The following is a 14335-nucleotide window of genomic DNA, read 5'->3' as shown; positions in this document are numbered from 1 at the left end:
CAACGCAGCCATTGAATTCAATGGGGCCTCGCAGACTAGCGTTTTCGCACATTTTAGTGCTTTTTAACGCACCTCATCACCCATCACATGCCTTCAAAAATTCAGCCCAAAATCGTGGTAAAATGCTGCGGTTTTGCGCAGCGTTTTCTGAACGCATGTGTGAGAGCAGCCTTAGGGACCGTTCAGACCTTCCAATTTCATGTTTGAATAAGTGAACAAAGTCAAAGTTCACTTGGGCAGCCTGTTTATATGGGCAGATACATCGCTGGCTTGTGCTAATGAGAAATCATTCTCATTCACCATATAAGTGAATGAGAACGACTAAACGATTGGTATTCAAACTGAACGATTGGTGAACGAGCCAACGATGATTTTTATGCCTGCATAAAATGAACGAAAAGCGAGTGATTTATTGCTTGTCCGATTGTTGGCTGCATTTAAACTGAATGATCATTCATTTTCAATCATATAATTTTTTTAAACGATAATCACTCTGTAGAAAAGGGCCTTAATACAGTAGTCTTTGGGATGTGATGGTTTACTGCCATCATGGTAAGCCTAGCTTATGTGTATAGTGTTGATCTCCTACCTTATCTAAATCTCTAACGGTACAATATAGCTATAATCTATTATTAATTCCTTCCAATGATAATGAGATGACTCTGCTGACTTGTCCCAATCTACACAGGAAAGGGTACTTTCACAAGGAATGGTTTGGCACTTAAAAGAAACCTATCACATCCTCACAGCAACGAAAACTAAGTTATGGTGCTGTTAGAGGATGTGGCAGGGAGCCAGGGGATGTATTTCTTTACTCACTCTCCCGTAATCCATCGCTGTCACCCAGTGAAGTCCGCGTGCCACATGAAAATCTAACTCTTGTCAGAGTCCCATGCGTACACTCTCTTATAGACTTATATGGGAGTGTGTGCGCACAGGACTATTATGAAGAAGTAGAGTTTCGTACGGCATATGGACTTCACCAGGTTACAATGCTGGATCAGGTGAGTGTAAAAAATACATCTCCCAGTTGTTTATAGTGCTGTGGGACATGACAGGTCCCTTTAGGCATCCGACAGCCATCCCAACTATTATCTCTCCTGTGCTTTTCCACAGCAACAATGATTGCTCACTGAATGGAGACAGAGCATGCTGGAGATCTCTTCTGGTTGCATTCAGAATAAACAGGCAGTCGGCCCATGTAAATAGGCAGATGAACGACTGCCTGTTTACACGGTCTGACAGTCACTTGGTTTTCAGGTGAGCTGAAAACCGAGCAACTCCGACAAGTGCTAGCAGATGTGGAACTACCCAAAATTAGCAAGTAAGCTACAAAAGAAACTTTCATCCAATCATGTGTGCCTCAGCTGCCAGTGTGACAACTGGAATATTTCAGTTTTTTATATGGATGGTCATCAAAAATAAGAAAAAAAGTCGCTTTATGAAGAACTGATTTAAATTATAGTATGTAGAATGTTCTGACACATTACCTTTATAGCAAAGGCTTCCTCACTTCTTATTAAGTCATATATACACCTATTTTAGTAGATTAATTTTCTTTTCCACATACGTTTCAATTCGATCTGTGAAATAATTCCGACAGCGGCATAATATATAATCTCTGAATCTTTCTGATTCTTCCTCTCCTGTATTTGTTATATTAAGGCAGTACTGAATGAATATGCATGAATATAAGCAAGACTGGTATGATGAACCCCAAAGATATTTCAAGTTCTACTACCTGAATGGATAGGATATTGCATAAATCATGCTCTATTGTGTTCTTTCACAAAGACCTTGATTTCTTTCATATTAAATTGTGTAGATCATATTATTTTGCCTTACTCATCCTACTGTTAATAGAAAACCTATTCTTCATATAGCAGGGATGATGCATATACAGGGACTAAGCACAGCTCTGCTGCAGCATAAAATATGAATATGCATGCTTTATAAATAAGTATTGACAGTAATATAAGGTGAGGTTGTACAATTACTATTTCTATTCTAAACCACTGCTGCAGGATTTCTATCGGTCCAAACAAAGGTATTTCGTTCGCCATAGCTTGTCATAAAATCGGGAAATGTACCCATCACATTACAGCATGTGGAAAACTGTTCTCATGACTAATCAGCATCTGAGAAACTCCTGCTATAACACAGAGAAGTACCAGGAAACTCAACGCTTAACTTTTAAGAATACCCGTCATATACAGTTAAATTATGTGAAACCTTTTGAATTACCTGGATTTTTGCATTGATTACTGATAAGATGTTACAATTCTAGTTCACGTACCTGCATTGTGGATGCTTCATTAATGTGTTGCAATAACTCACATGAACGGTAAAACTATGTGTATGCTATTGGTTTAGTCAGATTGTGTTTGTCTATAACTGTAGTTTAATCCCGTAGTGACGATTCTATTTTTTCCTTAATGATAAAGTGATTTTCATTGTTGCATTGCAAGAGCCATAACCAATTGCCATAGCTGTGTGAGGTCCTGTTTTTTTTAGAATAAGTTGTATTTTTCAATGGCACAACTTTGGGGGTACACATCATGTTTCCCACAAAATAAGCCCTACTCCGATTTTAAAGAGAGGCTTGAACTATAAGCCTGCCCCCAAAAATAAGCCCTAGCTAAACTGCATGAAAAAACCCAGCAATACTCACCTAGCGCTGGTCTCCGATGCTGCAGCAGGGTGCTGTGTCCTCAGTGTTGACCCAGCACTCTCTTTCTGGTGATGAGGCTTGGAATACCCTGCCTCGAGGAAGAGAGTGCTGTGATTGGATCACGAGCGCCGCTGGCTCAGCCAATTAGCCAGCGCTCGATTATTCACAGCTATTCAGTGAATAACATCACTGAATGGCTGTAATTGGTTCATCGAGTGCCGTTTTGGATTGGCTGAGCAACGGCGCTAGTGATCCAATCATAGCACTCGGTTGTTGGAGGCAGGGTATTCAAAGCCCTGTCACCAGAAAGAGAGTGTTGTGTCAAAGCTGAGGACACGGCAGTCTGCCGCAGCTACGAAGAGCAGCGTGAGGGACTCAGACGTTGCGGGCCAGGTGAGTAGAACCCACCCCCTCCCCTGAAAATAAGACAATGTGCCTCTTTTGGGCAAAAATTAATATAAGACAATGTCTTATTTTTGGGGAAAACACAGTATAATGTGTTGAAGAACTTTTTTCACAAATTTTTTTTTCTTTGGAGGAATAGGGATGAGATGGAAATCCCTACCCCACCCCAGAAATTCTGCCATTGTTTTGGGGTTTAATTTTTACGCTGTTCACCATTCAGTAAAAATATATATATTTTTTTTATCTGTATCACCACGAAAGTTTATGGAGGGTTTTTTTTGCTATGTTTTCATAAATCACCTTGTTTCAGGCAGTAGTTATCATATAAGAGAATATATAATTTAGGAGTATTCATGGGTGAAGCAGACATCTGATGCATTGGCTGAAGCAGGCTCAATGTATTCAAGGTTTCAGAGCTCTGCTCATAGTAACCGATAAAAACTTGCATTTGAGACAGAGTTCTCTACATCTGTCTTCCGTCAGAAGAAATGTTTGTATTCTTGGACATCTAAAGTCTACATCTTGAACCAGTGGTTTAAGTCTTTGTCCATATCAGCATTAGCTGTCCTTATAACTTTCTATGCTTTGCTCTGTTGTAGGAGCAGAACAAGGAAATTAATGGCGGTGCTGGGTCCAGCATATGCTGGTCACCGATGGTGCCAGACGGACCACACTGACTACAATGCAGATCCGACAGATTTCCATCATGCTATTTGGCATATTGCTGATTTAAAAAAAAAGAAAAAAAAACACAAAGCTACATGCATATTTTTTCAAGTATTTTCAAAGGAATTTCTCCTAACAGAACCTCTGATGCAGTTTTCAAACCTAACTGATATAAGAGTACAAATAGAAATCCACCGTGGGAATATTGTATGGCACCTATGTTACTATAGATTTTTTTTAAAAAAACATGACGGATTGGCTTCCAGCAGTGCCTTTAAGAGACAGCATTACAAATGTTCCAATTATCTAATGTCCATGGTTAATTGTAAACAAAGCTAGCCCTATGTGAAAAAGCATTAGAAGAATGGCGTATGAGACTTCGGTCCATTCCTAGACCCATCATAGGAGATTTGTTTTTTTCTATTATGACGTATGTAGCTAAATATTAAAAGGTAAATAAATGACAATAAATAGCATACCTGACTGATATCACTGGTCCAAGCGGCTTTCTCTTGACGTGAGGGTGCCAACAGAACCACAGTGAAAGGTGTAGAATCTCCAGGTTCCACCACAACCTTAAAGTCCAGATGGCCAAACACATATCCAGACCCCTTTGCTTGAGAGAGTAAAGTTATAATTACAACAAATGCGGAAACACGTAACTTACAGAAGATCGCAAACGAGAATAAAGTCTCAGCAGTTCCTGCATTACATGAAGAGTAATAAATGTGTAGATATGCTGAATAATGTTTGAAACTGTTTAAGAGAACAAACATTAATTGGTGTTAACTTGCATATGGAATGAAAATATGCTTATATGCTACATGATAATATGCATCTAAAAATCTATACATCATCTCCATTTTTTTTGGCCCCGGGACAATTACTATCACTTCACAACCACCGACTCATCACTAACACTAACACTAGTTGGCAATACAAGCTGGGATATTGAGGTTAATATCCAGGACACCTATCCAATGGTGTGGCATAGGGTAGATACAGCATCCTGGAGTCCTTACATGAAATGCCTAAAACTGGGGATCGCATGGCAGGGTCTGCGGCTGCATGGCCAACATGTTGGATCTCCTCAAGAAGCTAGTTTAAGGCCCAATCTCCATGGGCGAATTTCAATTGCGGAATCCACGTGGGACACCTGCGCAGACGACCCGCAGTTCAAGACGCAGATAGAGAAACATGGGCAGCTGAATTTAAGCAATAGGATTTGATTTGGAGATCTTTGGATATGAAAATCAAATCACAGCATGCTCGGTTTCCGCACAGGCGGCCTTTATTGAAGTCAATGGAAGCCGGCCGATCTGTGGCCTGTCCACAATTAATGCTGCGGACGGGCCACGGATTCAGCATAAAGGCAAGAGTTTTTTAAAAAAAACTACTGTGCATGTGTGCCGGCCGGCGCTTCCAAACATATCCGCAGTAAAGAAAAAAGAAGACCCAGACAGTTACACGCAGTCTTCGTCTGCGGGCAGGGTCGGATTCCGATGCAGGCTCCCGCAAGCGGAATCCGACCCACCCATGGACATGAGGCCTAAGAGAGGACACATGTTGAGATAAATAGCAACAAGTCTTTACTTGACAGCCCAACTTTCAACAAAGTCTTTAGAATTTAATAACGCAAATAAGATTACAGTTCTTTTTGGCACACAGCAGGCCTGGCGCGGCTCCGCGGTCACTTTTGTTATATAATTGGGTTTTTGCACACAAGTCTCTGATCAAAGGAGGCACACGTCTGCCAGAAATACGGCCAAGTTACTGATCGGAGCTCTTCCATTCCCACAGTCAAGAGGCTCTAGTGAGTCCTCACAGTCCTGAATCAACTGCCACATTCAATCTCTTTTCAGTCCTGCCATCCTCTGCTCTTACACACCATGTGGGGACTCTCATAATGACCCTGCTTACACTCCACACTCTTCCCTTTATACTTCACACAGGCAGCTCCCTGCAGGGCAAACCATACACTCCCATTAGTTCGCCAGACGCTCATGTCTCTCCCAAGTATAGTGATCGGTTCCTTCATCCTTCAAAGGCCGCAGAACTAGTGTAGAAGCAATGAATACTGGGGCTTTACTTACTATTGCAAATTCTGCGGTTTTTGGTGCAAATTGTACCAGAAAACTGTCAAATATGCTGTGTGCCACATTTACTATATGTTTTAGACATTTTAGGACCCTTTTTTTGCTGTGCCCAACACAGAGGTGTTCCTTTGTTAAGAATGGTTGCATCCTAAATTGAGAGATATTGCACCAAAATTTGGGTGCAATTTATAGTGTAAATGAAGCCAACTAAAAGGTGGTCTAAACAGAGTAGACGGTCTTAAAATTTGTGAGATGTATCATTCAGCAGAGCTACTGTGAAGTGTAAGGCTATCCTGACACTGCAGTCTGAGGGCCTTTTTACATGTCAGGGGCAGGAGTGGTCATTGCTAGTGAATGTAGGTAGAGTGCTCCAAGGATTATTCCAGCCTGCCTGCTTCCATTCTTAATAAACAGGCAGTTGTTTACAAGTGAACGACTGCCTGTTTACACAATCTGCAGTAAACTGTGCGACAACAAAGAAGCGAACAAATTCTTGTTGGTCGTTCAGTCGGGTCATACATTTACACTGAACAATTTCGTTAAGATTCCTGCTGGGTGCTGGAAATAAAGTACATGTAAGACTCTTACAACTACCAAAAATCCAAGGATGTCAACCATGGAAAGGACTCCTGGCTGCTCCACAGCTAATAAATTAACATGCTCTGATTTTTTTGCAGCAATGATTTCCGCCTTTGAAAGTGCTCAAAGTACTGTGTTAAAGGGGTTGTCCCACTTGCTCCTGATTTAAAGAGGCTGCCCATGATCAAAAAAGAGGTTTTCTTTTTACTTTAGAAACAGCAGCACATCAGCAGTACCGGTATAGTACTTTCCCTGTGGATGTGTGAACTTGTACTTCATAGAGGCAGTTCATGTAAATGCAAGGTTTTATACATTGGTGCGAGTAAAAAGTGCACTGCGATGAAGTCCTGAAATATTTTGTACTCACCCGCGGCTCCGGCTGTTTGATGTGCTGGCTGGCCGGGCAGCTGGTGCATGCGCAGACCGGAGCCGGCGGCGGGTGAGTGACGTTTCTGTGCGCGCCCTGCACAGAAATAGAACATGCCGCGGTTTGTTTGCCGCGCATGATTTCGCGCGGCCGTCTGCATAGGATTGCGTTTGTTAACGCAATCCTATGCAGGCTTCCAGCGGCTGAAATCCCGCTGCGAAATTTCCACTCGTGTGCTGGCGGCCTTAATCTGTAAAAACTGAACCCCCAGCTTCAAAGAAAATCACAGATCCATTTTTCTCTACAAAACACTGAAAAAAGTTACAAATTTTCCCTCCTATTTTTATGGACTATGCAGGAATGTATGAACAGTTGGAGTCCTTTGCAAAGAAAAAGTGTGTATATTCCATCAACTCCTCATGAAAACAAACTTCATAGGTAAAGTAAGGAAAATTTTCCTTTACAATGAGCCCCTGATTTTATCACCAGCGTTCTTCAGAAAATGAAGAATTTATCCCAAGACTTGTGCAAAAATGTGCAACCTTTTTACGCCAGAAAATTGGCATAAGTCATGCTTGCACAAAAACTGGAGACGATTTGTTGTTTTGGCGCCCCGTTCATTGCTTTTACGAAAACGAGTAGGCTTGGTAAAGAAGGGAAGTGGACTACTGCAGCCTGAGGGATTTATTCTACTTTACGCCAGCTCACAGCTGCCAGAGATTTCACATTCTGGAGCACTCAATGGCCAGACATGTACAAAATGTAACAGGCATGTGCCTCTCAAAATATTTCAGGACTTCATCGCAGTGCACTTTTTACTCGCACCAATGTATAAAACCTTGCATTTACATGAACTGCCTCTATGAAGTACAAGTTCACACATCCACAGGGAAAGTATCAAAACTGGTGCAAAGGAAAAATTGAGTATTTGCTTATTAGTCACCGCTTTCATTCTCTAAAGGGTGTCTGAAAAGTGAAAACTGATTTGTTGCCATGAGCAAATACAAAACACTTGCTTTGCACCAATTTTGACATCTCCCTCAATATCGGCACATTTTTCTGCTGAGGTTTTTAATGCAGCACAGCAAAACATATGAGGTGGAATATTAAATTGCACCACAAAGTTTCTTAGAGCGTGCTGTGGTTATTTTAAACTCCTCCATGCCCACAGCGCATATAAAACAACTGCTTCCTGATAAAAATGCTCGCTAATCTCAGGAAAACCCACAAGGATTTACATATGATTTTATAGTGGTGTTGGTGGTTTAGCAGCCTTTTGGTTGTGTATTACTAACACTATGACTGTAGACTAACAGTTATTGTTATGTTAAGCTTTCATTTTATCTATTCGTAATTGGCAACAAAATACCTGAAAATTTTCATCTGAGATATATGGTAACGGAGAATAAAGGGCAAGACAGTGATACATGTGCTATGAGCTCCTCCCACTGGTATGCTGGCTCCCCTACTTACATGTTTGGTCCATCTACTGTTGTATGGCTTTGACCCAGTTCACCAGTGCAACGCCTTGCTTAATTTTTAGAGATGAGCGAGTATACTCGCTAAGGCACATTACTCGAGAGAGTAGTGCCTTAGCCGAGTATCTCCTCGCTCGTCTCTAAAGATTCGGGGGCCGGCGGGGGGCGGGGAGCAGTGGGGGAGAGCGGGGAGGAACGGAGGGGAGATCCCTCTCTCCCCCCCTGCTCTCCGCCGCAACTCACCTGTCACCGGCGCCGGCCCCTGAATCTTTAGAGACGAGCGGGGAGATACTCGGCTAAGGCACTACTCGCTTGAGTAATGTGCCTTAGCGAGTATACTCGCTCATCTCTATTAATTTTACATCAGACTCTCCTACTGTAAAGTCTCTGCCAAATGTTGCTACAGCTAACGGTTTGTTGATCCCACTGACCTGCGTTGGCCCTGTCTTTGTCCAATTTGGACCTACATAAAACATGGGACCGTTTTTTTGTTTTATTTTCCCAGTGCCAATTTGCTCTTGCTAACAAATACCAGGCAACTACTGTATATTGGGTCTGTGCTGTTTGAAATTTCATTTGCAGAAATAGGTTCTGTCATGTGGCATTCCATTTGCAGAAATAGGTTCTTTCATGTGGCATTCCTACCATTTAAGAACACACTAATCTGTAATACGGGTAGAATCTAAGCAATTTTACAATTAACTTGTATTCTGCTATTTATCCTAAGCCAGGTTACCAGAATAGAAGTACAACCACACATATAGAGTGAATGAAGGTTGTGTATGAAGTGCGATGTGTGATTGCAAGCCAAGCTAAAAGATGGCTCAGTGATATGTGCTACATTTAGGCCAGTTTTACATTTGCGTCGGAACCTCAGACGGGATGTTCTGATGCAGATCCAGCTGAAAAAACTGGAAGAAAAAGCACTGAATGAGAGTTTTTTCTTTAGTCCAAAGGCCGAGGAGCTGAGCAGAAAGCAGGCAGGCCACATTACAGTCAATGGGGTCCGCCCGGCACTGTTCTCTTCCATCTAGAAATCGCCCCGGTGATTTCCCTTTCCTGTTTCCCGAATGGAGCAGGACAGCGGACTCCTGTCGCAGATGTGAAAGCACCCTTACCAATACCATTTCAGGTATATTATTTGTTATAATGAATTTAATACATGAACACCGATATAGTGTTGGGTACTCTCCTTGTGATACATGTATAGTGCCAAGTGGGCATGCAGCATGTCTCTAGAGGTATTGAACTGCCTTCTTACTGTACATTGAACTTGCAGAGCACGTCTCTCAGAGTTGAGGCACTTTGAGTACTTCTCTTATTAATATTGAAAAACACTGGTCAGTATATGAAATAATAGGATGTTGTTACTTACCGTCATCATCATTAATATCTGGTTCTTCAATCAACGTACATTCAATCAAAGAAAGGACTCCACCTGTCTGTACAAATGAAATAACATAATAGTAACACAAACTAAATATCAGCTCCATGCTAAAACAGTATAACCATGCCAATTCGTTTAATTTACCTTAATATAGTGGGCACACTTTAGGGGGCCTAAGCCTGTAACCCTAAAATGCTGCTAGTTTACTGGCTATAGGCCAGAACACCCTACGTTCCCCATAAATATGGATCAAGCCAGTCATATTGCTCAATAACATGGATAAATGTCATTGCACATTTCCCTACAGGTTTCTCTGTAACTTGCTTCGGAAATTTTCACAGCAAATACAGTACGTGTGGACGTACCCCTACAGTCCGAAGTTGCATTCACAATTCTCCATAGGTGAGAGTCCCTGAATTGTGACCATCTGCAATTGCTAGAATAAAGGGACCTTGCTATTTGGTGTCTCTTCTGCCTGGAATTTCTTTCTTTCTGAGTTTTGGCACAAAAGTCATTGTCTCTTTAACCCTTTATTCTAATGACTAGTGTGGGCAACAGTCATGGCTAGCCTTCGCTACATGCAACCCATGCAGTGGCACAGGGCACCGACCACCATCTTGTAGGACGGCACTAGGCAGATATAGGTTGGGGGCGATCTCCTCCCTTAGGTTCGCTTGGCATCTTATGGTGCTACATGAATCATTCTCCTCCTGGCTCGCTCTCCTTCCCCTCTGATGTTTTGAGATGCTGCCATCAACCCATCGGTGTATCTGCACCACAATTGTTTAGTTGTGCTACTGTATATTATGAGCTTGGTTCTGATATTGTATCCATGTACTAAGGTTCCTGCTGTATTTATATTAGGAGCTTGGTTCTGGTACAGTATTCATTCACTACGCTGTTCTGGTGGTGCAGGTAGACTGCTATTTTGTTGCTTTCTGTATAAGAAGAATACAGGCAGACTGCTTATCAGTGCAATATACATTGGGGGAAAATTACTAATCCCGGCATTTCCTATGCCAGGCTTAGTAAGAATTCCCCCAGCGCACAGAGGACTGAATACATGAAGAGGCGTTCACCCAACCAGGAATCCATTTCTGGCATAAGTTTGTGGTATACAGTATACATAAATCCGTCAGTACGGGGCAGCCATGCCTCCTCTGGCAAGCCCCAACCAATTTGTGTGAAAAGTGGTGGGGTTGGCACAGTAGGGCAAAAAGTCTGCCATTTTTTTTTACACCAAAATTCTGGCATAGATTTGTTAATAAATGCCCCCCATTGTTTTTTCTTACGGCAAGGGGGTGGGGGTGGCAAGAAAAAAAAAAAAAGTACAGGGTGCCATGTAATCTAAGGCCAACACTGGCAATAATTCACAGACCCCCTACCAGTACTATTTGAATGACACCTAATCTGTTTCCAAGGTATCAGACCACTGTTCATGGTTGTCAAGCTCATGGTACACCTTATGATCCAAATACAACACTAATCCATATTGTAAATTTATGTATAAAACATCTTGTTTTCATTTCCTGCAACAAGCTCTGAGTGAATGATTGACAGTGAGAAGGGACTTCATAAGGCATCAATTTAATGCAGTTGGAAAGGACATAAGATCCTAAAGCCTCACAAGGTTGATACTCTCTGCACTCCGCTCAGAGCTATAGAAAATATAAATGAGAAATCACATGAATTTGGGGTGTAGATGAGTAAACAGACGACTATGTGCTTCACAGGAAGTATTATTTGGCAGAACTCTAAACGGTTTGACATGACCCGCTTTGAAGGAATAAAGTGGATGGCATTGAAGTGTGGATCAATCTATCTATTCTTTGCTGTCGAGCAACAGTACTATAATGTCCATCATGTAAAAACTTGCATTAATTCTATTTGTAAATGTACAAAAACACAAGCTATCCAGAAACCAGACTTGCCACAGTTCTCAATGACCTGGGAGCTAACCTCTAATGTGTTTGGGCATCAGAGGACACCACTAATCCACAAACTAGTGATAATAGCATTGATGTGATATATCTCACTGATAAGAAACTTTGAAGTTGTGCCCCAGCCTTCTTCCTTCCTAGGTCCCTTTTACACAACCCAATTCCTGAACATTTTAACAAGAGCTCATTAATTAGTTTTATATATGCAGATGATGACTAGAAGTATGGGAACAAAAGATCATTAACAAGATTGGAAATTCCCCCAAGAGCTGCTTTTTTCAGCAACACGTCAAGCATGTGCTATGCATAAATGATCATCGTATGTTGGCATTAGGGATCCAATCAGCCGAAAGACAAAAATTTGCTTGTTCATTGGCTTACTGCTGTCATATTCAAAAAGGTTGATGATTGGGCAGACGATCTCGCTGCAACCTGTGTTTAGCTTGAGTCAGGGGTGTAACTATAGAGGATGCAGGGGATGCGGTTGCACCCCAGCCCAGAAGAATCAGGGAGCCCACAAGGCCTCTCTGCTCCATATAGGGAGCCCAGTACTATGAATAAAGCATTATAGTTGGGGGCCCCGTTCCAGGTTTTGCATTGGGGCCCAGAAGCTTCAGGTTACGCCTCTGGCTTGAGTGGTCACGTGGGATGACACTTCATCACTGTAGGATGGCTGTACGGATTGACAGGGGACCAATGACCCTTTTTTCAGTAGAGTGCCAGGAGAGGGGACTATAGCGTTTTTTAAATGTAAAGTTGAGTAAAGTGTATTTTTTTTTAGACTTTTGGGTGGAAAATCCACAGCAATTCCACTAGATGTGAACTTAGCTACCGGTAAGTCAAGTACCAGTCAAGTAATGTGATGCACTTACCAAGTCACTGAGCTATCTATATATGTTCATTTTCTGTTCATAATCAATAAATTATGAAGTCGAATACTAAATATTTTATCACTTGTCAAACTTTTTAGTAGAAATCCTTAACTGCATGCTCCTAAATATGTGTCTCTCAAACACTTGAGCAATCCTGCACCCTCCAGCAGCAGTGTGAAAGGACCATAAAACTACTTCTCACACAATGGGCAGATTGTATTTTCTTTATGATCTGTAATCTCAGATCCAGAAAACAGATACAAATGGCGCACACCCAATACTGAACATCTATTGTAAGCGGCTACAATGTGTTCCCTAGAAGGTTTCTCATGAAGATTTTACCTTGAGCAAATGTAATTTCCCTCCTGAGCTTCTTGTGCATATTAAGAAGTGCTTTGTGAATAAAAAGCATTGCCTTTCCCCTTCTCGTTTCAAAGACAGAGGCCCCAGGCGAACCTTGCTTAACTTCCCTCTCTCTACAGATGGGACCTGGATGAGAGTACCTGGAATGGAAATATCTGTAAATCACAGTTATCTCATGATACATCTCACATTTACTAATACATATACTTTTCTTTGCTGGTAATTCATACATAAATAATACAGAATACATTAAGAAAACACTGATTTATTGTTTTGGAACTTTTTACTAAGTTACATAATTGTGACCCTCAACTGTATTTAAAAAATTACTAAATATCTTACTAAAGGCTCATTCACATGGCAATATGTGTACAAATGAGTATCTTGCAGTGTTGTGGCATCGCAGCCCATTCACTTTGCTGCCAGAGATCGCATACGGGCTGTGATTGGCACTGCGCATGCCTGGGATTTTTTTTTTCAAATTCCCCGCTCTGCGCAGAACAGGGCTGCGTTTTAAATGCTGTCCATTCTCAGGTATTGTGAAACGGCAGCGTTTCAATACGCAGCCCTTCAAGGGCTGCACATAAATCGTGACGAAATAAAGAGTGCTGCAATTTATTTCTCCTATGTTTTATAAGCAGTTCCAACGCAGGTGTGAATGGAAGAATGAAAGTCCACAGAGTTTCATTGCCTCCATTCACCTTGTGTTACACACAGGAAATACATGTGCATAAAACATGGTGACAATACGCCCGTGTCAATGAGCCCTAAGACTGATTTTTACACTATTTAGGCCGGTCTATCATCTGCGTTGGAACTTCCAGTCGAAGGTTCTGCATGCAGGGCTTTTTCTTTCGACTAAAAGCCAGGCAGCTGGGCAGAAGCTGAATGGTCCCCATTATAGTCAATTGAGCAGGAAAGCGGAAACCTGACTGCAGATGCGAAACCACCCTTACAGATAGAAAATTCAGTCTAGAATAGAGCAAGCATTGTGAAAGGCATCGTTACGGTAGTTCGTCAATAACATGAATGAGCTATCTGCAGGACACTGGGCAGCAAAGTCAGCAAGTGTTATAAAGTCAAGAGCACAAAAGGGGCGAGTACAACTGTTAAAATTGAACATAGCATTGGGTCCATATAAACATATCTTCAAGCATAACCGAAAACACATGTGGACTAAATCTACTCAACCGCAACTTCGAAGTGTTCTAAGCAATACCCAGAGCTTAATTTTAACAAGATTTCTTCTACTTATTCTACATATATCTACAGTTGCCAGAAAAAGTAAGTGCATCCTTTGGAATTACCTGCATCTCTACATAGCAATGACCTAGAGCACACAAAGAAACAACATAGTAACATAGTATGTAAGGCTGAATGAAGACAATGTCCATCTAGTCCAGCCTGTCTATCCTCCTGTGTTGATCCAGAGGAAGGCAAAAAACCCCAAGAGCAGAAGCCAATTAGCCCTTTTGGGGAAAAAATTCCTTCCTGACTCCCTAATGGCAATC

At 41.7% G+C, this 14335-nt stretch overlaps 1 protein-coding gene across 2 annotated transcripts in view; it reads right to left on the bottom strand.

The window, feature by feature from the left end:
- Positions 1-14335, bottom strand: part of RASGRF2 (Ras protein specific guanine nucleotide releasing factor 2) — a 255357-nt gene that overhangs the window by 74009 nt on the left and 167013 nt on the right. For both annotated transcript variants that reach the window (XM_066602949.1, XM_066602950.1), the window contains 3 exons: positions 12804-12964; positions 9638-9704; positions 4222-4358 (listed from right to left, as the gene is read on the bottom strand). In XM_066602949.1, coding sequence (XP_066459046.1) covers positions 4222-4358; positions 9638-9704; positions 12804-12964 — 365 coding nt within the window. The remainder of the gene's footprint in view (positions 1-4221; positions 4359-9637; positions 9705-12803; positions 12965-14335) is intronic.

This window comes from Eleutherodactylus coqui, chromosome 5 (assembly GCF_035609145.1).
Source record: "Eleutherodactylus coqui strain aEleCoq1 chromosome 5, aEleCoq1.hap1, whole genome shotgun sequence".
NCBI classification, from domain to species: Eukaryota; Metazoa; Chordata; class Amphibia; order Anura; family Eleutherodactylidae; genus Eleutherodactylus; species Eleutherodactylus coqui.
This window is presented reverse-complemented; position numbering and strand designations above follow the sequence as displayed.